Source organism: Dama dama, chromosome 23 (genome assembly GCF_033118175.1).
Source record: "Dama dama isolate Ldn47 chromosome 23, ASM3311817v1, whole genome shotgun sequence".
Classification (NCBI taxonomy): domain Eukaryota; kingdom Metazoa; phylum Chordata; class Mammalia; order Artiodactyla; family Cervidae; genus Dama; species Dama dama.
In genome coordinates this window covers 73598825-73621742 of record NC_083703.1, presented here as the reverse complement: position 1 = coordinate 73621742, position 22918 = coordinate 73598825, and the positions used below count along the sequence as shown (strand labels likewise).

The 22918-nt window shown below is 51.1% G+C and overlaps 3 protein-coding genes across 7 annotated transcripts in view; 2 read left to right on the top strand and 1 right to left on the bottom strand.

Annotated features, from left to right (window-relative positions):
* SYS1 (SYS1 golgi trafficking protein) overlaps positions 1-21335 on the bottom strand; it is a 33655-nt gene extending 12320 nt beyond the window's left edge. Inside the window, exons 1-6 of one of the 5 annotated variants that reach the window (XM_061127360.1) lie at positions 21211-21335; positions 19676-19874; positions 18664-18979; positions 18207-18448; positions 16689-16756; positions 4291-4569 (exon numbers count right to left, since the gene is read on the bottom strand). In XM_061127360.1, the coding sequence (XP_060983343.1) occupies positions 4518-4569; positions 16689-16756; positions 18207-18448; positions 18664-18979; positions 19676-19708 (711 nt within the window). In that variant the 5' untranslated portion in view covers positions 19709-19874; positions 21211-21335 and the 3' untranslated portion in view covers positions 4291-4517. Of the gene's footprint in view, positions 1-4290; positions 4570-14263; positions 15581-16688; positions 16757-18206; positions 18465-18663; positions 18980-19675; positions 19875-21210 lie in introns of those variants that run through there. The other 4 variants (XM_061127359.1, XM_061127362.1, XM_061127361.1 and 1 more) reach the window with 4 other exon arrangements.
* On the top strand, positions 1449-1974 carry LOC133045158 (large ribosomal subunit protein uL11-like). The gene has a single exon (XM_061127366.1). It carries the CDS (start codon positions 1464-1466, stop codon positions 1947-1949), a length of 486 nt encoding a protein of 161 aa, XP_060983349.1. The 5' UTR covers positions 1449-1463; the 3' UTR covers positions 1950-1974.
* On the top strand, positions 5291-11001 carry TP53TG5 (TP53 target 5). The gene is made up of 4 exons (XM_061127551.1): positions 5291-5353; positions 5613-5687; positions 5903-6033; positions 7684-11001. Exons 1-4 carry the CDS (start codon positions 5291-5293, stop codon positions 8180-8182), a joined length of 768 nt encoding a protein of 255 aa, XP_060983534.1. The 3' UTR covers positions 8183-11001.
* Positions 21336-22918: the final 1583 nt, after the last annotated feature.

Below are 22918 nucleotides of genomic sequence, written 5' to 3'. Positions count from 1 at the left end.
GTGATTCCATTCACATGAGGTACCTGGAGCAAATTCATAGAGACAGAAAGTAGAATGCTGCTTGCCGGGGCTGAGGGGGCTGGGGAATGGAGAGCTGTTGTTTAACGGGTGTTGAATTTCCATTTTGTGGGATGAAAAGAGTCTGGGAGCCGGATGGTGGTGATAGTTGCATAATAATGTGAAAGTACTAGACACTACTGAACTGCCCACTTAAAATGATTAATGGTCAATGTTATGTGTATTTTACCACAACTAAGAGAAAAAAGAGAGTGGTGGTTTCTCACTGAAGTGCCTTGGATGTGATCCAGAAGGCTGACCAGCTGCGTGTTCTTGGGTATCGCTCTGCCCATAAATGGTTTTTACCGAGCAAATGGAAGAGATGAACAAGACTGAATATGGGGTGCTGCTTTAGGAGACCTTGTTTGGGTATGACATCTGGTCACGGAGAAAAACTCCTGCCCCCCTGGGGATGCACCCCCAAGCTTCCAAAGGGAGGAAAGGGAGTGATGGTGAAAAGAACTGGCTGGAACAGAATGCAGAGGCAGCCGGGCCAGCCGCCAGGGCCCACTCGAGCCCCATCGCCTGGGAACACTCCCAAGGCCCTGACCCTCAGGACCAGCTCCAAGCCTCTCAGCCTGTGATGGAGCCTGTGTCTGGCTCACTCCCCTAGGTCTGGCCACCGCCCCTCTTGGCTCCTGCCTTCTATTCCAGCACATGCCCCGCTTCCTAGTTCCCTCCCACACCTGTAATTTGAAAATCCACGAGCCCCACGGCCTTTTGCCTGGCGACCCTATTCTGCCTTTGTTATCTGTCACCATCTCTATGAAGACTTCCCTGGCCTCCCCACACTGCTCCTTAGTGTTCCAGCAGTCCGCTCACCACTACCCTTATCATAGAGAATGCCATTTATTTTCACTTTTTCACAAAATACTTAGTGGGTACCTCTTGTCAGCCAGGCACTCTTCTAAGGCCCTGGGGGGTTAGCAATAAAGAGAAGAGCCTCAAATCCCTGCTCTTGAGGAGCCCATGTTCTGGAGGGACCGCTCCCCCCGCTCAGTGGACAGCAGGGCCCCAGCTGTTGGTGCCCAGGTGGCAGATGCAGAGGATCCCGATGCGGCCCACCAGAGCCCACCAGAGTCCACCAGAGCCCACCAGAGTCCAGGAAGAGCTGAGACTGTGCTGACAGGGAGAAGGAAGCCCGAGCAGGCGGAGGAGCCGGGAGAGGGCTGAGGCAGACAGAGGTGGGGTGGGGTGTTCGCCTTGCCTTCCCTCCAAAGTCGCCTCCTCGTGTCTTCTCTGGTCCACAGCATCTTTTTTTTTGTTTTTACCACCCACTCATCTCCACCCTAATAAGAAAGGGCATAGCCATATAAGAAGTTGTGCAGCTTTCCGCTTTCGGCTCAGAGGAGGCAAAGGTGCAACTTTCTTCAACTGTCCCGAATCCGGGTTCAGCAGCCTTCACCATGCTGCCAAAGTGTGACCCCAACGAGATCAAAGTCGTGTACCTGAGGTGCACTGGTGGGGAAGTCAGCGCCACATCTGCCCTGGCCCCCAAGATTGGCCCCCTGGGTCTGTCTCCAAAAACGGTTGGTGATGACATTACCAAGGCAACTGGTGATTGGAAGGGTCTGAGTATTACAGTGAAACTGATTCAGAACAGACAGGCCCAGATTGAGGTGGTACCTTCTGCTTCTGCCCTGATCATCAAAGCCCTCAAGGAACCACCAAGAGACAGAAAGAAGCAGAAAAACATTAAGCACAGTGGAACCATCACTTTTGATGAGATCGTCAACACTGCCCAGCAGATGTGGCATCAGTCTCTAGCTAGAGAACTCTCTGGAACCATTAAAGAGATCACCCAGTCTGTGGGCTGCAATGTTGATGGCCGCCACCCTCATGACATCATAGATGACATCAACAGTGATTCTGTGGAGTGCCCAGCTAGTTAAGAACTGCAAAGGAAAAAGAAAAATAAAGGATTATTTGACAACCAAAAAAAAAAAGAAGCTGTGCAGTAGTCCGGTCTTGGTCCACCTCCCCTAAAAGGCAGAGGTGAGCACCCCACATGCATATACACCCCTCCATCTGGGTATGCTGTGGATTTGGTTCCCACACTTGCTGGATTTCAAACTGGCCGACTGAGTGGGTGGTGAGGAAGAAGCTGTACGTCACAAGCTCTTCCGATTATTCAGATGCAGCCAGGTGGGCAGATTACTCAGAGCAGCCTGAGTTGTTCAAATCTCCCACAATCTGTCCCAGCCCCTCCACCAGGACTTTCTCTGCCCTCACCTTCTGCCACTACCTCTCCCCACTTCCCTCACCTCCTTCGGGTCTCTCCTCACATCTCACTTTGTCAGTGAAAGGGTCCTATTCCATTCTTTAAAAAGCTTTTTATTTTGTATTGCAGTATAGATGATTAGCAATGTTGTGACAGTTTCAGGTGAGCAGCGAAGGGACTCAGCCATACATACACATGTATCCATTCTCCGAACTCCCTCCCATCCAGGCTGCCACGTAACATTGAGCAGAGTTCCCTGGGCTGTACAGTAGGACCTTGTTGGTTACCCATTTCAAATATAGCAGTGTTCATCCTTTTTTCTTTTTCCTTTTTCCATTCGGTTGTGTTGGGTCCTCGTTGCTGCACCGGCATTTCTCTAGTTGTGGCGAGTTTTCTACTTGCGGTGCACAAGCTTCTCATTGCACTGGCTTCTCTTGTGGTGAAGCGTGGGCTCTAGGGCGTGCCGGCTTCAGTAGTTGTGGCTCACAGGCTCCAGAGCACAGGTAAAGGAGTTGTGCTGCACGGGATCTGAGGCGCGTGGGATCTTCCCAGATCAGGGATCGAACCCGTGCCCCAGCGTTGGCTGGCAGATTCTTCACCACCGAGCCACCAGGGAAGCCCCATCCCTTTCAATACAGCAAACTTTCCACCTTTGTTCTCCATTTCCCGTCCACCTGTTAACTTCTCCCCACGCACTTCTTCCCATCTAACGCTCAAAGGAGTATGCTGGAGCTGACTCGTGAGGGCTCACAGAGGCATGCGACGTTTTTAGGAACTCAGCTGGCTGGTTGTTATGCAACATGATCATTAAAACTTAAATCATACCAACTTCATCGAGTTTATGATATTAAAAACAAAGATGGAAAGTGCTCAAACTCAACACTTCCTAATTTCTTACTACCTTTTGCTACTATCTATGATCTCGGGAATCTTTACAACTGTAGAAATATGGTAGAAATATGTAATATATAATGGAGGTGACTGCCTTTCTGTTCAAATCTGCATTCAGTGACATCACGCTGGTAGGCTGAAGTATTCACACCACAGAAATAAGTAAATGTAACAAATCAGGTTTTGGTTTATTATCCTATTGATTGTCTAGGCCAGGAGTTGGTCCTGGACCAAATCTGGCCCACTATTTTTGTAAATAAATTTTATTGCAACACAGTCAGGCCCACTCATTTCCTTATCTGTGGCTGCTTTCACATTCCAAGAGCAGTTGAGCAGTTGCAACTACATGGCCTGCAAAATTTAACGTATTTACTATCTTGCTTCTTAAAGAAGAAATTGCCAAACTCTGGTCTAGAACACCATGGAGGAAATGTTCATTGGTGGTGTTCAGTCACTAAGTCATGTCCGACTCTTTGCAACCCCATGGACTGCAGCACGCCAGGCTTCCCTGTCCTTCACTATCTCCCTGAGTTTGCTCAAACTCATGTCCACTGAGTTGGTGATGCCATCCAACCATCTATTCCTCTGTCACCTCCTTCTCCTCCTGCCTTCAATCTTTTCCCAGCATCAGGGTCATTTCCAGTGAGTCGACTTTGCGCATTAGGTGGCCAAAGCACATGGAGGAAATGTTAACAATGTGGATTAAAGGTAAATGTGTCATGTCTGTAGCTGTTACAGGCAGATCTCATGTTATTTCACTCTACTGCATTTCACAGAGAGTGAGGTTGTTACAAACTGAAGGGATGTGGAAACCCTGTGGTCAGCAAGCCTGTCGGCGCCATTTTCCCACCAGCATTTGCTCACTTCATGTCTCTGTGCCTCAGTTTGGTAATTTTTGCAATGTTCCAAACCTTTTCACTATTCTACTTGTTATGGTGACTTGCGATCTTTGATGTTACTCCTATATCTCACTGAAGGCTCAGATGATGATAAGGGTTTTTTTAATCAATTAAGTATTTTTAAATTAAGGTATGCACATTTTTTAGACATAGTGCTATTATTGCGCTTTTAATAGCCTATAGTATAGTATAACTTTTATATACACTGGGAAACCAAAAGACTCTGGTAATTCACTTTATTGCAGTGGTCTGGAATTGAACTCGCCATATCTCTGAGGTATGCCTGTACACTGTAAATAGCCAGACACAACCAAAAGATGCTGAGCAAATATACTCCCAGTATTTGAAAACAGTGACAGTAAGCAAGTCGATCATTGAGAAATGGATTCTAACATCTTCGTTCTTCCACTTTTTCACTTTCTTCTTACTCTTTAGTATGAACGAAAACGTCAACATTCATACTGGAATGACATCTGTCCATCAATTACAACCATAGGTTGGCTGTGGATGAAAGAGTTAGGCAAAATTTGAGAAAAGTTTACTCTAAGAGTAAAGTGGCCCTACGGGATTCACAATAGAGTATTTGTAGAATTTTATTATTTTAGATTTCTTTTGGTAAAATTTATGATAAACACACATTCACACACACATATACATTGTTTCAGACAGCCCATTATTGAATCTTTACAAGAACACATACTGTCTCTTCTCCACTAGAATGTAAGTTCCTTGATGGCAGAATTTTTTTTATTCCAGCACTTAGAACACACCGGACACACAGCAGATACACATGAACGAGCATGTATGACATGAATGAACAGATGAGCACAGTTGAGAACCAGGTTTCATGGGCTGATTGTCAGATCTTATGTTCCCAGCTCCACCATTCTCCAGCTGTGTTGGCCTTGAGTAAATTATTTAATTTCTTTGAACCCTGATTTCTTCATTTAAAAAAGGTGGTGGGGGAATCTTCCTACGTTGCAGGGAGATGGTAACAGCATATGCCTCTGCCTGGCACCTACTAGGTATCTGCACAGACAGGAGTCACCCCCTCACCCCCCGCCCCTGCCACACACACACTCCTTGGAGACCCAGCCCCGCCACTGTCACACATTTCAGTGATGTCACAGCCCCCCTCCCTGGGAGCAGCAGCACAAGCATCCTGACGCCCCGCCTGAGTGTGGGCTGAGGGGGGGGCGGACAGGGCGCAGGCAGGGCCGGGATGTGCCACAGCTCCAGCATGCGTCCATCGACAAAGAAGAGGCCCAAGAATAAGGTTTCCAAGGTTGGACTTGGGACTGGATCTAGTGGAGGTCTCAACAAAGTGTCCAACCACGCCCAGGGTGGGGGCCTTTCCATCTAGGGGGAGGGGGAAAGGTGAAGGGGGGTCAGGAGAGTCAGAATGGGCTCCCCATTTCCACCCCAAACCAAGGTGACAAAAATCGCAGTCTAGCCAAGCCCAGTGGAGAGGCATTACTGGGCGTTCAGGGGCTCATCCTGTGTTAGCACTTCCCCCCACCCCGCTCCTTCCCTCTCTCTGTCAGATGCAAGCTAAGGAACCACAGGACAAGACACATCAGCCTGTCAGCAAAGTAATCGAGCGGAATCGACTTAAAATGGTAAGACACCTCGTTTGGGTGCCCATAAAGAGAGCCTGAGCCCCCACACTCTGCTGCCCGGGGCTGCCACAAGGGAGCCGGAAGGACTCAACCGGCCTCACCCTGAGCTGAGCTGAGCCAAGCTCCAGGTGGGGGTTGGGAGGCTATCCCAAGAAAGCTGAAGCTTCCATGTTTGTTTGGTTTGTTTTTTTTTTTCTGGTTCTTCATCCTGGCAGGTACTAAAACACTTGTCGCTCTTGAAGCTGCTCAAAAGCTCGAACCCTCGGATCCAAGAACTGCATAACCTGGCCAGAAGGTGTTGGAATTCACTGCTCAGGGTTCCAAAGATCCTGGGGATCTCCTCTGGGTGAGCTTGGCCCACCCATGGCCCCCATCATGGGCCCAATAGCCGTCTTTACTAGGAACAGGCACTGAGCTAAGGAGTTTAGAAACCCTCATTTTGACAAGGCTCTGGGAGAAAGGGAGTCGTTTAGTAGCCCTGTTTTAATGATGGGGAGTTGGGGCTCAAGAGATGCTGTAACTTGTTCCATTAACTGAACTGCCAAGTGGCAGAGCTAGGATTTGAAACTGTTCCCAGCTGAAATCAGAGCTGTTGTCATAAGCATGGTCATAATCATCCAGTCATGGTACTACCACCTGGGGCTCTGAGCAAGCGGGCCCCCCTCCTGCCCCTCCCAAGTCATCACCACCCACAGACTAGTCATCCTGCTGAGGCCAAGCTCCCTCCCACTTCACATGGATGCTAAGAAAGCTGACATTTATAAGGCACCTGCTAAGGGCTTCCCTGATAGCTCAGTTGATAAAGAATCTGCCTGCAGGCAAGAGACCTGGATTCTATTCCTGGGTTGGGAAGATCCCCTGGAGAAGGGAAAGGCTACTCACTCCAGTATTCTGGCCTGGAGAATTCCATGGACTGTATAGACCATGGGGTCACAAAGAGTCGGACACGGTTGAGCGACTTTCACTCTTACTCTTCAAGGGCCAGGTACCCTGCAGAGCATTTTCCCACCTAATCTACTCTCCATGAAAACCCTACTAGGTAGACAGAAATATCTCAGTTTTCAGATGAGGGAACTAAGGCTCTGACAGGACACCTTTCTTGCCCCAAATGACACAGACGGTAAGAGGCAGAAGCAAGTCTGAACCGCAGTGTGTCTCCAAAGCCTGTGTTCTCCAAGCCACCTTCTGCCTTGCAGGACTGTGGTGAGGGTCCTGGGCTTGACACCAGGTGGACCCCCGACCAGTGGTGGCCATGACTATCCTCAGTATTGTCTAACCTTGAGCGTGAGGCCTCTCCCTCCCCACACCGTGCTCAGCTAGGACAGGGCGGCCACGGTTGCAGAGGACTTCAGTCTGTGACAGATACCCTTTTGGAAAGTCTAACACCTCTGGTGAACTCCCCACTCTGGTTTCCTTCAAGTTCCTCCCTCGATACAGGAGATCAGGAAACACTGAGCCCAAAGGGTCAGGATCATCAGGCCCAGAGTTTTCCAACCCTTTTTACAGAGCCAGCCCTAACTGGCCCCAAGCCCCAACTGTGTTGTTGAGAGGAAGCTATCCTGCCCCTCCAGAAGTGAGGTGGGATGGGGGGCGGGGGGGGGGGGGGTCACTGGAGCTACTTTCTAAGATGTCTTGGAACAAGAAAACAATTAAAAAGAAGAAAAAAAAAAACTGGACCAGTCCACTCTGTCAACTGAAATCCAGACAGGCAGAGCCCTAATCTAGGGGCCGATGCAGGTAAGACGCGTTTCTAGTGTCCTAACTACTAGCCGTCGCCAAAGGCTTTTCTAGCCTTTCATGTCCCTTCTGCCAGCGTTTGTCACCGCGTCCCCTGCCCCCAGGCAAAGGCCTCTGAGTGCTGGAGAAGCTTCTTTCCGGGTTCTCCGTGGCTTTCCTGACCGGCCCCCTGAAGCGGCGGCAGCGCAGGTGTCTCGGGGCTAGTGGAGGACCAGAGCCTCGGTCCTATGCTGCTGACCACTGTTCCTCTCCCGGCCAGGTACGACAATGTCTGTGATGAAGTGGAACAAAATAACAAAGCGCTCCAGGAGGAGGCTGGGTGTTCCTACCAGAAACTGGACTCCAAGAACTTAAAGCCCACAGGGGAGCCTGAGGAGCCTGAGGAACCTGAGGGGCCAAGGCCCAGGGCACAGGAAGCTATGCCACAGAAAGAGGAGCAGATGGGGCCTGAGGCCCCGATGGCATCGCAGGGTCACAGCCTGACCACCGGTCCCGGAGCCCAGACAGGGCAGCCACCCACTGGGGACCCCCGAGTCATCTTCCTGAAGACCCCCCAGGGCAGAACTCCCACGGAGGGTGCCAAACAGCCGGAAAGAGCGAACCAGCGGGTCTGGTTTGAGGGGCTGCCCACACGAGTCCACCTCCCAGGGCCCCGGGTGATGTGCAGATCCTCCGCCTTGCGCTGGGTCAAGCGCTGCTGCACCCGCTTCTGCTCGGCATCATTGGAGCTGCCGATGGTCCATCTGTACAAGGTGTGACACCACCACTGCCAGGCCAGGGTGGAACACTGGCCCCGAGCTGGGCCCAGAGCCAGGGCGTAGGGTCCAGAGTCTTGGGGGCTGTGGCCGGCGGTGCTGGGAGGCCCGACCTTCCGCCCAGAGAGGGAAGCCCAGAGAGGCGGAAGCCGTTGACCAAAGCCATGCAGCAGGGCAGTGGGCCTCTCAGGACCCAAGCAGGGACTCTGGAGAAGGACGACACTGGGAACGTGGTCCTGAGGTGGGGTATCCGTTGCCTAGAGGCCTGGGAGGGACCAAACTGCTGTGGTTCACAATCTCATTGAGAAATGAGTCCAGGGATTTCCAAATGTGGGGGGAGGAGGGGAGAGGGAGAGGTCAAGTAGGGCTCTACTGCATCCCATCCCCTCTTTGATCTACACTCTATTGTATTTATTCATGCCTCAAATAAGACTTGGACTTCCCTGGTAGCTCGTCGGTAAAGAGTCCCCTGCCAATGCAGGAGACCTGGGTTCAGTCCCCGGGTCGGGAGGATCCCCTGGAGGAGGAAATGGCAACCCACTCCAGTATTCTTGCCTGGGAAAGACCATGGACAGAAGAGCCTGGTGGGCTATGGTCCATGAGGTCCTAAAGAGTCAGACACCACTTAGGGACTAAAGCACCACCAGCACCACCACCAACCACAAATAAGATTTACTCTGAACAAAAAGTTCCTTAACAAAAGAAATATTTCAGCCCCTTTGCTGAGTTTCCAAGAAAGGAAGAGGGTGAGGGGCCTGGGAGTCCAGCTGAAAGGAGGCTGCCCCATCAGCAAAGCTGGCATCTCCTATGGGCCCGATGCCGCAGCGCCCCGGTCCCCGAGCCCTCTCCCTGGCCCGCAGCGCCCCCTGGGGGCGGTCTTAACTCCCGACTGACGCTGAGGTCTCTGCTCGCAGGTGTGACCTTGGACGGGAGCCCGGGAGCCCGAGGTGTGCGGGAGATGGCACAATCATGGACCGGGAGGGAAGGGCGGGAGAATTCGTGAGTCTACAAATAAAATATCCTATATGCCACCGGCTCTGCCTGTTTTTCTGGGGCTGGACAGGATGGAGGAAAGTCTCTCCGACAAGGTAAGGGCTGGGGGTGGGGGTGTGAATCACTACTTCAGGGTAATCTCAGTCTACCCCCAGGTCCCTGACGTCAGTGTAGAACCTGAAACAAAGAAGCCAGTGGGCTGTTCCCCTCCCCCACTCCGCAAGCTGGCCTCCTGAGCTGGGCACTCCATGAAGTCATAGAAGGGGAACGTTTGTGTGCTTCCTGGCTGCCCGGTGCCTCACAATGACCCTGTGAGGCTAGGAGAGGAGGAAACCACTGCGGCTCCAAGATGGGACGGTCCTCGGAAGTGGCACAGTAAGACCTCTAAACCAGGTCTCCCGGCTGCTCCCCATTCCACCTCCCAAGGGGAAAAGGGACAACACAGCATCCAGCCCGTCAAACACGTGCGTTGTGCCCTGAATATCACGGAGCTGGATGTCAGTAGATGTCAGCTGGAAATGCCAACTGTGCCCCTCCTGGGTCACGGGAAGCACCAGTCAGGCTGGGAATTGGTTTTTTGTCTCACTGCTCCCATGTGACAGACACAGCACGTCCAACCTCCAACCCCACATCCGGTCGGAGTCACCCCTGCTGTCGGTAGAAGCCACAGGGCCCTGAATGTGCCATTAGGGAGAAGAAAACCGAGGGGGCCCAGGCTTTCTCTGGATGAAGACTGTCATCCTCTATCTGCCCCTGGAGGCAGGCAGGTGCCCTCGGGAAAGCAGCAGCGCCACCGAAGGGCGCAGAGCCTCCAACCCCACCCCCAGGGAGTCAGGGCAGTGATGGAGACCCTCAGATTGGGAGGGAGGGGGAAGGACAGGAGAGGCTCCCACTGAATCCACAGGTTCACATCCCTCCTCCCCACTGGGGCCCAGCACCGTGACTGAGTATCCCTGGGGTGGGCATCAGCAGAAACCAAGCCACCGCAGACAGCCTGGCATGGGACCACTCTGTACCTCACTGCCCTCCACCTGTGGTCACCAGGTGCAGAGTTCCCGTCCCGGGCATCCCGCCCCTCTCCCTCCATGCACCTTCCATTCCTGCAACCCCCACCTCAAGCTATACACCCACTCAGCCCACAATCCAGCCTGACTCCTGGGTACTCCCCATTTCGACTCCCTTGCCCAGCATCATCAATCCCATCAACCTTCTACTCAACCTTTCCTCCCAAGTGCCTTCCATTCTGTCAAACTTCAAGTAACCTTCTGTCCAGTGGGCTATCAGCAAGCAATCAGAGCAACGAGCTCCCAAATCAACCAACCAACCCTGGGGGCAAGGGGGGCTATGCTAATCTTCATTCCAATCTTCCCCCAGGGAGCCCCACGTAGGGGATGAAAAGCCCTGAGCCTAAGGAAGATTGGCAACTCCTGCTTTGCCCAACTGGGAGCTAGAGCTGGGCCTGAGTGGCCCATGGAGAGGCCATCGAGTGAGCAGACAGGAGCCTGTGTGCCTAGGCTGGCTGGGACCCAGTGGCCAGTGTGCTGCAGGGGGAGGCAGGATGCAGGCCTCGTGCATGTGAATAACTTCCAGCAGTTCGCTCCTTGGAGCCTTATCCCTTCTACCTGCTGGCATTTAGGCTCAGGCAACCCGCCTCCCATGATCCCAGAACCAGGGTCTCCCCACTACCATTCTCCTTTTGTTTAACGACCTCAACCTGAGGCTCCTCTTCAGGGATCAGTTAGATCCTGATTTGGGCAGGATGCTGCGAATGATCTCGGAGATAAACTGACTATAGGAGAAACGGCTACCCAACAGTTAACTAGGGGAAAATGTTAAGTGTCTGAATTTGTAACAAGTCACATGATCTCTCAGAGCCTATTTCATCTGTTTATAAAAAGAGGGATACTAAGAGCCATTCCAGAGGGCTCTGAGCAAATCAGGCTTGATGTAGCTGAAATTAGCTTGCGGGATGTTGAACGTTTGGCCTTTTTTCCATGCCTCCGTGCCATAATAAAGCCCCAAGGCCAGTACTGGCCCTGTTTCTCACTTATGGGCAGTTGGCTAACTGCCCACCTTTAGGGAACCAGCTGCTTGTTTAAAAAGCCAACCTTATGTTCAAGTTCACAACCTTTTGCTAAAATAGCATCTGGATCCTGGAGGCTGCCCTTCTCCCAATGTGGGACATGAACTATATAAACATGATTGGAATATGAAATGGGGACAAGGTTGCTGAGGCAGACAGGCCTGGCTTCTTACCAGCTGTTTGATGCTGAGGAAAGCTATTTATTCCTAAGCCTCAGTTTCATTGTCTGCAAAATGGGGAAAACAATGGTGCCAACGTCACTGGATTAAGTTAGAAATGTGTCACTTTACAGCCCATGGCACATAGCAGCTCAGTACTTTGTTGCTGTACTTACGTTATGGGTACAGGCCTGTCCCCCATCTAACAGCCAAGGCTCCAAAGAAAGGGGTCTCCTCTGTGAAATGGGGAGGGGGTCGTGGTGCCTTAATCCTAACTGTTTAGATTCATGAATCACTTCTTACATATCAGGCACAGTGCTTTACATATGACATCTCATTGAACTCTCACAAAAACCCAGGAAGTTCAACCCAGGGAAGGTTAAGTAGCTTGTCCAAGGTCTCACAGATAGCAATGGGACTCCAGGACTTAACCGGGCACTCCACAGCCGCTCTCTAAAGTCTTCTAACATCAGGCCCCTAGAATTCTCCCTGGCTTGGCCAGGTAGGCAGGACAAGGATTAAAGCTCTCAGCTCTCTCTCTCTACCCCCTTGTCTCAGGGCTGTTTCATCACCCTTTGCTACTTTCCTACAGAAAACCTCAAGCAAGACAGTAGCTTTTAAAAAAATACATATGCACTTTTAATTTGGCCGAGCCAGGTCTGTAGCAGCATGTGGGATCTAGCTCCTCCACCAGGGACCAAACCTGAGCCCCCTGCCTTGGGAGCATGGCGTCTCAGTCACGAACCACCAGGGAATCCCCCCAAGGCAGCAGCTTCGAATTCCCCCTCCACAAGGCCCCTCTCTTTTGGGCCCAGAATTGGCCCCTACTCCCCCGGCCCCTAAGGCTCTCTGGTCCCTGGGCTACACGCCAACTGCCCTCTGGGGATGCCAGGAGGAAGCTACCCTGATTCGGGGAGTCACTGAAGACAGTGTCAGACTCACCTTCCAGGGGAAGCTAACCTGTCTCAATTGTCCCTCCCATAAGACTCAAGGGGACCTGGAGCTTCCCGTCCCCCCCCCCCCCCCCCCCCCGCGCCATTCTGGCCCCCGTTTGGCTCTGATCTGGACAGGCCTACAGAACGAGGGGCTGGAGGCAGCCTCAGGGTCAGACACCCCTGTCTCCCCTACCACCCTTCTTTCGGGTCATAAACCAGTCTGTGAGCGCCACTATGCCCTACCTTCCACTTCTCTCTCCAAACGGCTGGAGTTGAGTAGTGAACGGGGAGAAGAACCGGGTGTCCATCCATCACACCCCTACAGAGTCAAGAGCTACACCGACTCAGTGGGGGGTGGAGGTAACTTTCTGATCTAGATATTCTTCTTCATCCTTTGGAAATAAAAACATTTCCGACATCCTCGTGTTCACTTGAAAATCTGTGGCCGTGTTTAATGTACTGCCTATTAGTTTTTCTTGGAAAACAAGTAATATTTACAATGCTTTCTACATCCTTAGTATTTACAACAATACAGTAGGATGAGATAGTATGATTACAAAGTACAGATTGTTTAACCAATAAGAATGTAAACATTCTTGACTATCAATGTCTTCAGAATGAGTTTATTAATTTCACTACCGAAACCCAAATCCTGGTCGGCCAGCCCCTAACATAACCTTGGGCAAGTTCCTTAGTTTCCTCATCTGTAAGACACAGATGGTTTTTCCTACTTCTTCTTTTTCTGTCGGTCACACCAAGCAGCATATGGGACCCTAGTTCCCCAACCAGGGATCAAACCCATGCCCTCTGCACTGAGAGTGCAGAATCTTAACCACTGAACCATCAGGGAAAGTCAGAATACTTCCTACTTCTGAGGGTTGTTGGGGAGATTAAGTGAGCAAGGAGACTACAGACTTAGTCTACTGTTGGACATCTCCTGTACTCAGGGGATGCTATTACTTCCTCTCTGGAACTTGCCTCTAGACACTGCTTTGTCACTTTAGAATTCATCAACATCTCAGTAAAGTTGCAGCTTAGTCCTATATTATTTAAAAAAAAAAAAAAACACGTTGGCTCCCCTGACTTTGGGCAGTTTCCAAAAAAGATCCAACTGACACTCTGGGGGCAGAGACCCGTCATCAGAGAAGACGTGCGGCATCACAAGCCCTGTGGGAAAGTCCCAAAGACGGGTGCCACCACAGCCGGCCACGTGATGTGAGGGCTCTGAGGCTTTCCGCTAAAGGGAGTCACCTGCCTGTAGTCTCTGGTGTCTGGGGGAAACCTACCGATGCAAGGGAAGCCATCTCAGCCCGGTCTCACCTCGTGGACTCTGCAGCCAGGATTAGAGGCCCATTAACAACCCATTCCCTCCCCGCTTGGCCAGGGCGCCCTGTGCCTGAGGTGCTTCACCCAAGCCTTTGCCCAGCTTCTGCCCGGGCATGTTCACGCTTCAGCTTTCATCCTGTCAGCCTCCACTTCCTATCCTGCAGGACTGGCAGCCAGGAGGCTGGAAAGGCTTCCGGGGGAGACAGCACAAGTTTCCATCTGTAGCCCTAAATCTGAAAGAGGAACTCCGTCAGCTCGCTCAGGGAGGCTGCGGAGGGCCCGCGGGAGCAGCAGTGGTTTCCATGAGGAAGTTTCACTGGGCACAGTCAGAAATCACTGGCAAGTGGGAAAGGCATCCCAAGTCATGGTGGTTCACCAAGGTGAAGCGGAGAAGGCTACAGGTGGGGCTGGGACACAGGAGTTCCCCGCACTCCATGTTTTAACCAACTGGAGGAACACTTGGGCTCAAGAAGGAAAAAAAAAAAAAGGTGGCCTAATAATTCTTTCTAGCTCCTGGCTCTCATGAATGTCTGACTGTGCTGACCCCTCCCAGTCCCAAGCATGGCATTATAAAATAAAGCGCAGGCAGAACCGTGGAAAATACTGTATTTATGTACACAGGAAGGGCAGCTGCAAGCCCCCTCACAGAGGACACTCCACCTCTAAGAAACAGCTTGGTAGCAAATTCCTATCTCCTATGGTACAATCAAGTACACCTCAAGCTGCAAGGCTGGACTCCCTGGGTCTGGGCGCTCACGGTTCCCTCCCACTGTGGGATTCCAAATAAGGCGGGAAGACGGAAGTACCGCCAGAACGGAGGTCTGTGGGAGCCGGAGAGCCCGGTCATTCCTAGAGAACAGGCTGTGACGCCAAGTCAAACACGAGACGGACAGCTATGCTGGGATTCTTCTCTGGGTCCTCCGCCCACTATGTGGAAAGCCGGCAGCAGCGTGGGGACCCAGCAGAGAGAACCGGAAGACAGTCACGGGGTTCAGGGGTGTGTGCGCGCGTGTGTGCAGCAGGACACCGGCTGTGCGTTTTTTGGGTTTTTTTTTTTCCCTGCTTGATGCCTCCACCTGCCATTCTCTGCCTGACAGCAGCCTGCTACTTACTGGGCACCTACATCTCCTTCTGTGGCTCTGGATCCAGAAACCAAGGGTTGTTCCAACTGAACAGGTGCAGTCAGGGCAACGTGGCAAAGGTATGTAACGGCTGTCCCAGGAGGTAAGACAGATGGCTAGAAGAGTGGTTTGCTCCGATCAGATATCTTTGATTTTTTTTTTTCCTTTTTAAAATAACAGGCTGGTGACAGGTATGGTGGCTCAAGAATGACATGGTTCCAATTCTGCTATGACCCTGAAAGAGGTGCCCACGCTGACCTCCCAGACACCAAGGCTTCTGTGGACAGAAGTGGTTCTTGCAGCTCTCATCCTGCCCGCTACCCACCTTCTTGACGGGGGCCTCACTCTCTCCCCAACACCAACCAAGACTTCACATTTCCCGGGTTCCTCTCAGGCCTGGGCTGGACCTCATCTGGTGGTCCGAGCAGCCCAAGGGGTTGGAAGGGTGGTCAAGTGCCCAGCAGGGTGTCCAAAGGACCCGACACTACACACTGGACTTCGGGGCTGAGTTGAGGGGGATCTCCTTGAGCTCCGACCGCATGCATAGGTACTCCCCGATGACAGCCATGAGCGCAATGCACACAGCCTGGACCAGCCACCAGGTCAGCGCCGAGGGGAAACGGGAGCTGTAGAGCCAGCAGCCCAGGAGGTGAAAGAAATGGACAGTGACCGTGAAATCCAGACACTGCTTCCCTCGCCGGATGAAGTACAGCAAGCCCAGGGCACTGTGGGGAGAGGACGGCAGTGAGCTGTCACTGGGTTGTCCTGGCCTTCGGTCAGCTTATCTGGGGGAGTATGGGGACACAGGATGTCAGCACAGGGGTCAGCAGCAAGCGAGAGAAGTGTGAGGCAGGGGTTACATTGTCAGATGCCCAGAGGAACCCGGCGGGGAGTGCTGAGAGTGAGTCAGGCAGGGGAGGAGGAAGAAGAATGAGCGTGATGATCAGGGCAGCTGCCGCTCAAGGGGCTCTGAGAGACCAGGGAGGGCTGTGGCACCACGAAGCAGACATGTTCCATCTAAAGTGGGGCCAGCAGCAAGACAAACCCCAGGCTAGAAGGCTCGCCTGGAATCAACTGATCATCCCATTTTCTTAAGAGACACCAGAAATCTAGGTTTTTAATATAAAATATCCTGATTTTCAATTAAGTGGAAAAAAAATTCTTAAACACCCTGCATGGGTTGACAACTGGGTAAGTCAAACAGAACATATCTGGGAGCCAAATCCAGGTCACAGTCACCCCACCAGTTTTCAACCTCCAGCGAAAGGTCAAGAACAGCAACATGCAAGGCATTGTTTTAAGTACCTCCTGTGAATGAACTCGTGAAACCCTTACCATTATGAGGTGGGTAATATTATTAGCCTCATTTTACTGGCAAAGAAACTGGGGCTTAGACAGATTAACTTGTCCACAGTCACTAGACTAATGGTAGAGCTGAGAGTCAAAGCCAAGTGAGTCAGCCTCTAGAGCCTAAGCTCTTAATCACTTCGCTTAAACTGCCTCTCAGTCCAAGTCCTCAGCGTATAAGTGAGGACCGTATGCCCAGAGAGAAGGGAAGGAACCTGGCTAATGGCACATGGGCCAAGAATAGAATCCATTTCTCCTGACTCCCAGTCCAATCCTCCCCTCACCTCATTCCACATCAGGGAAGTGATCTGAGAGGGAAGCTGTCCCCGGGCAGCATGCACACAGTGACATAAGAACTTTCCAGCTAAGTCAGAACAGTGGTGGAAGAAATCCTATGATGGAGCCAGTCCCAGAACTGGTCTCTGCCACCCACATTAGTCCACCTCTACCCAGGAGCAAGTGCCAGCCTGTGTCAGGTCCGAATTTAGAAAGTTAGTTCCAGCGCTAAGACCCCAAAAGCTGGATAGGAAAACTGGTGATACTCACCAGGTGAGGGCGTTGAGGACGAAGGACATCGTGGAGAGCCGGCCTGGAGGGGTGGAAAAGCCCAGGATCTAAGGGGGAAATCACAAAGGGAAATATGCTGGAGGAGAAAACCGACAGAGCCCCAGGCTCCAGGACCCCCCTCCAAGGAAAAAACATCCTGCCGGGACCACAGAAGCTAACACGCCCCTTCGTCTGTATGGTGGCCTATTTCTAACAAGCTGCTTTTACAGACATCCATCACTGTATCTCACCCGACCCCTCACAGTAGCCAGGAAAGGATCACCATCCTCATTTTACAAAGAAGGAATAAAAACCCAAAGAAGTTAAGTAACTTGTCCAAAGTGATACAGTAAGTAAACAGCATAAAAGTTGGAACAGTGTTCAGCAAACTATGGCCCCAGGGGCCAGGCACTTATTTTTGTAAATAAAGTTTTATTGAAACACAGTCACACCTATTCACTTTAGTATTGTCCACAGCTGCTTTTGTGCTATGATGGCAGAACTGAGTAGCTGTGACCTAAAATCTTTATCATCTTGCCCTTTACAAAAAGGTCTGTCAACTACCAGTCTAGAATTCAGGTAGTGTGTTGAGACAGCTCCTCAACAAAGCCTCAGATTTCCACATCTCCTTCTCAGGAGGACAGAGGCTCCTAAGAGGATACTACTAGGCAACTGGTGGGTGTGCAGCTTCCACCACTATTGTTACAGTACTATCAAATACCGAACATCTACACTCTTTCAGCATGCAAGAGTGACGTTCATTATCTCATAGTATCCTCACAATAACCTCATAAAATTATTATTATTGTTGTCATTACCTTTTTTGGATAATAACTCGCTTACTATTACCTCTTTTTGGATAATAAGTTGCCCAACGGCTACACAGAGGATAAGCAGGAGGAAAGATTCCATCCCAAATCTCCTGGTTCCAAGAACTGGGCTTAATACTACATACCACATCTGCCTCTGTGAAGCTTACACTTCTCTGCCCTCCGTTACACTGTTGCAAAGCATTTTCTTATTCCCAGGCCCCTCTGGGTCTCCTAACATTTTGCTGAGGATTATTTTATTCCGAAAGAGGAAACAGGCTCAGAAAGATGAAGCAACTTGCCCAAAGTCCCACAGCTGGTATGTTTCAGCCTCGGCTGGACACTAAGCATTTCTGAATCCAAAGCCAGGCTCTGTACTGCAGTCCACGGCCTCCCTGCTAACGGTCTCATGATTTTGCAGACAGGAAAAGTGATGTTCAGAGAGAGAACAATACTTGCCCCAGGTCACACAGCTAGTACGTGTAACTTAAACAGAGGCCTGACTCCAAAGTCCGGGCAGTTCCCACCATACCTCCACGAATGTTCTTTTACCCATTCCCCTCGCCGCAATTTGGCACCCGAGATCCTGGGGCTTAGAGAAGTGAAGTCACTTCCTCAGTATCAGGTGGTCCAGCCAGGTGTAGAGCCTGGTAGTGTCAGACCACCAGGTGAGGCCGAAACGCCGCCCACGCCAGCCCGGGGATCCTACCTCGGCGTCGAACACCTGGTCCAGCGAGGGGCTGCTGTGCACCAGCCCGTCCACCAGCGCCAGCCACAGGCCCAGCGAGCCGTAATAGACGGTCTGCATGAGGACGATCTGCGACAGGATCAGCAACGGGTCCCACACGTAGCTGCGGAACTGGCCCGCCATGCCGGCCCCCGGGGCCCGGCTGCTGCCCGGGCCCGGGTCAGCGCCGCCGCCGCGCCATGGGCCCCGGGCCGCCCCTGCACCTGCGAGGACACACGCCTGGCCTCAGCCAGCCCGCCGTCACCATGACAACGTCGCCCCGCCCGGGAGGAGGGACTGGGATGGAGGCGGCGAGCCCATTCCGGGAGCGGGAGGGAGGACGGGGCGGACAGACCCATTCCCAGCGTGAGGGGAAACCCTGCCCGTTCCAGCTTGCTCGGGCCCCGCTCGTCCTCGAGCTCCTGTGGGGTTCACTCACCGGTTACGGTCTCGAGGATCCGAGGCGTCCGAGCGCGGCCCAGCCGCACCGACTGGCTACCGAAACGGTGCTGACAGTCAGGACCATGGAGGAGAGGCCCTACCGGCCTAGAGAGGCAAAGGTCCACCGGCTGCAGAGGCTGTAGCGGCTGCGTAGGAAGGAAGCGTTTCCGGGGTGGAGGGGGCGGGGATGAGATTGCGCAGGCGTGGTGCCAAACGAACGTAGGCCAGCCCGGAAATGAAGTGCGCACATGCGCGCAAGAAAACAATGAAGGCGAACGGAAGTATGGCAACAGAATGTAGAGCTTGCTTGCCCTCTAGAGGAGAATGTTGAGAAATAAAAGTAAAAAAAAGGCGACGAAAGCAGACGGTTGACGAGTGGCCGAGGGAGAGGTAAAGATGTTTGGGAGTTAACGAAATGATAACGTCCATTCCGTTTTCAGCCTAAACTCCCAATATCATCTTTCTCGCTTGAAATGAACGAGCCAGCAAGTCCACACATGATTTTGCCACTGTTTCTGGTTTATAGATAATTAAAACTAAGGGCCAGAGAAGGAAAGCAACATCACTGTCTCAAAGATATAGAGTTAGTGGCAGTTAGAATTCAGGTGGGGATTTCCCTGGTCATCCAGTGGTTAAAACTCCCGGCCTCCAATGCAAGGGGCAGGAGTTCACTGGCCCGGAAACTAAGATCCCATATGAAACACGAAATGGCCAAAATAAAACAAACAAAAAACCTGTTTTAAAATTCAGGAGCAAAAAAAATAAAATAAAATAAAATTCAGGTGCTTCCAATACCACAGCACTGATTTCATGCCCTACTGAGTGTCAGGAAGATTTGTACATGTTAAAATGAGACCGTCCTTGTCCTCAGACCCAACTTAGCTATATTAGAAGACACAGTAGTGGGGGTTTTATAAGGCAGATATTCAGTTATAGCTGTTTATCCATTTATATTTATAATGGGTGGGGGGGGGGGGGGGGGCGGGGAGGCCCAGGTTCTGAAGTCATACCTGGAAGCAGATCCTGACACTGTCTGCAGCCATAACTGTTTCCTCTATAACCTCTTCTGAGTCCAAACAGTGTGGACATTCAGTAAATATTTGCTGAATAAGTCAAGAATAGAGAAAGGGCAACAGCAAGTTGATGAGTCATCTCACTCCTGCCTCAGCCAACCAATCCCCCTTGATTTTCTTGATTGTAGGTTCTCCTCTGGAATGGAAAGAAGGGAAGTAACTGGTTCCAGGAAAAGAATTCAGGTTTTCTAGAGCTTGCCATACTAGCTGGGTGACTAGCAAGTCACGTCCTTCTTTAAACCTCAGCTTCCCTGTTTATGAAATGAGGAGTTAGACAAGATTAATGTTTTCCATCATTTAATCTACCCTCTGCTAATTATTTTCACATTAAAAAAAAACTTTTCAAAGACCCATGTAACTTGCCAATCAGAATTTCTGAACAGCATGTGATAACCGTGTTATCACCTTGACTTGATCCAATTCCAGACAGAGGTAAAGAAACTTGAGACTCTATCAAAAGTAGACGTGTGACTTCCCTTATCATTTGGAAATATTGTAAACAGTTCCCTTGGACTCCGGTTTGGAAGTCATTAAGGCTCAAAGATTTCTGAGGTGCTTTCCAGCTCAGCTGTTCTTTTAAGCACCTTTTTCAGCTCAACAAATCTCTCTGGTCTATTAATGACTCACATAATCTAGTGCTTCTGAGAAAACACCTTCTATTTATTAAGAATCCATATGATCTTGTGTTATCCTCATAATTAGAGAAGATATGGGAATTCCCTGGCAGTCCAATGGTTAGGACTCTGCACTTTGACTGCCAAGGGCCTGAGTTCAATCCCAGTTAGGGAACTCAGATCCCACAATGGTCAGAATAATAATAACAATAATAATATAATCAGAGAAGGTAGATATTATCCCCCACTTTAAAGGTGAGGAAATTGAGGTTCCAAGATGGGACGTGACTCTACCTAGGTCAGAGCTCATAAGAGGTCGAGCTGGGATTCAAATCCAGGACATCTGACTCCAAATACCAAGATACCATTCCAGACTTTTAAAAAAGAAAAAGAGAAAGAACTGGGACTTCCTTTTTATTGGCACAGTGGATAAGAATCTTCCTGCCAACACAGGGGACCCGGGTTTGATCCCTGGTCAGGGAAGATTCCACGTGTCTCAGAGCAACTAAGCCTGTGAACCACAACTACTGGCCACAACTGGTGAGCCTGTGTGCCGCAAGACTGAAGCCGGCTAGCCCTAGAGCCTGTGCTTCACAAGAGAAGCCACCATAAAAAGAAGCTTGCACACCTCAACGAAGAGTAACCCACACTCACAGCAAGTAGAGGAAGCCCATGCACAGCTCCAAAGACCCAGTGCAACCAAAAATAAAGTGAAACAAATAAATAGATGAAAAGGGAGGAAGGAAGGAGACCGTGAAATATGTGATGGGATGGTAGGAAGGGGGAAAAGGAGCAGTGAATCCCTAGGCTTAAGTGGTTCTGGGGTGTGGGGTTAAAAAGAGATTGAAGCAGAGGTACCAGAAAAATGCCTGAGAGATTCAACTTGGTTTTGGTAGGCAGCTTCCTCTTTCTTCTGAGTGCTGGGTGGTGTGGCTCTTCCTGAGTCGGGCCCCCTCAAGTGACAACTGGGCCTTCTCCACTCTGTCTCCTCCCATGGAGGGAAGGCGTTCCCTCCCCTTTCTCCTGAAATGGAAAATGAAGCTGGTGTCTGAGTCATCCTTGGGTCCTGGAGCTCACCACTGGGAAACCCCCGTGGACCTGCTGAACAGCCTCTTGCAGTTTTCTTTTCCCTGTAGAATCTCAGCTCTTGAATCCCTCCCTCTCCAAGCCCCGGAAATGGGCACCTTCCCAAGTCGTAATTTGGGTATGAGAAGGAAACCAAGAGCTGGGGAAAACCACAGTCACACTATTGGCCAGGCTTCCTGGCTCATTTTGAGAATTTGACTATAGGTGGCTTGGAAAAGGAGAATGAGCTTTGGGTTCAGACCGCATAGCCTGTGCAAAGGCCCGGCTCACTTGCCACGTGACATTGGGCAAGTCCCATGCTGAGTCTTAGTATCCCAAACTGTCAAATCAAAGGGGGATGTTGGACTCCAACTTCCAAACACAGTCCATGGCCCTGTGCCATCTAAGTCACCTGAGGGACACATACAGTCAGATCCCCAAGCCTTGCTGCCAACGGAAGTCTGAATCTCCAGAACCTCTAAGAGCTCCCCAGGTGATTCAGAGGTACACTCACATTTGATCATTACACAACGAGATGATCTGTCATTGACCTCAAACAAATTCTCCTGCTAACAGAAAATTATGCTGTGACCTTGCCTTATCCATGGCTCCCTTTGGGCCTCAGGGGTTTTTTTTGTCCCCCCCTCCCTCCCGTTAAGTCTGTAATACGGACTAAAATAGCTGATCTCCAAGGACCTTTCCCACACTGCCAAGTTTGTAGTTTCCAAACTTATGAATGAAATGTTAAACTTTTCGGTCAGACGCAGAATGACAAATAGCCACGAGCTGGAACAAACTGTCCTCTGGGCCCAGAGGAAGAGAGAGCCTCTGGTCACTTGGTCACTGATGTCACTCCCACACCGGGCCCCCACTGTGGGCACCCAAGGACGACTCCTGCTGGGGTCCACTTTCCAGCCCCACCTCTGTCAGTCCTTCGGGAAATGCCCTCCGAGAGGTCTGTGGACCTTGAAACTCTGGTAGTCTTTGAATACTAGGTCTCCTGCTGTCTAGCTGGGTGACCTTGGGGAAGTTACGTTATCTCTCTGAGTCCCAGCGTCCTCCTCTGTGAAATGGGAGTCCGAATAGCACTCACGTGCTGGGCTGTCCTTAGAATCAGATGTGTGCCAGGCAGTGTCCCGCTGCCGGATACGTAGTCAGTGTTCTGTAAACATCAGCGATATTAATTATTGTTATTATTTCTTCCCTTGGAATGTGGGAGTGGTAAAAGCTGTTCTCCCAGATTTATGGCAAAGATCTAAGTAGATAACAGACAGAGTGAGCCCCGAGGGAGCCCCGGTGCCTGGCATACAGTAGGAGCTCAGTAAATGTGATACCTTCTCTTTCTAATCCCACCCCACCCCAGAGGTCTCCAAGCCCCCCCGCCCCCTTTTCTCCCTTCTTCCTCCCCAAGGCTGCCCTACAGCCCCCGAGCATGTGATCTTTTTCAGGGAAGATTTGCGGGAAAACACTTCAGGGAGACAAGTGTCTCAGGTTATGCAAC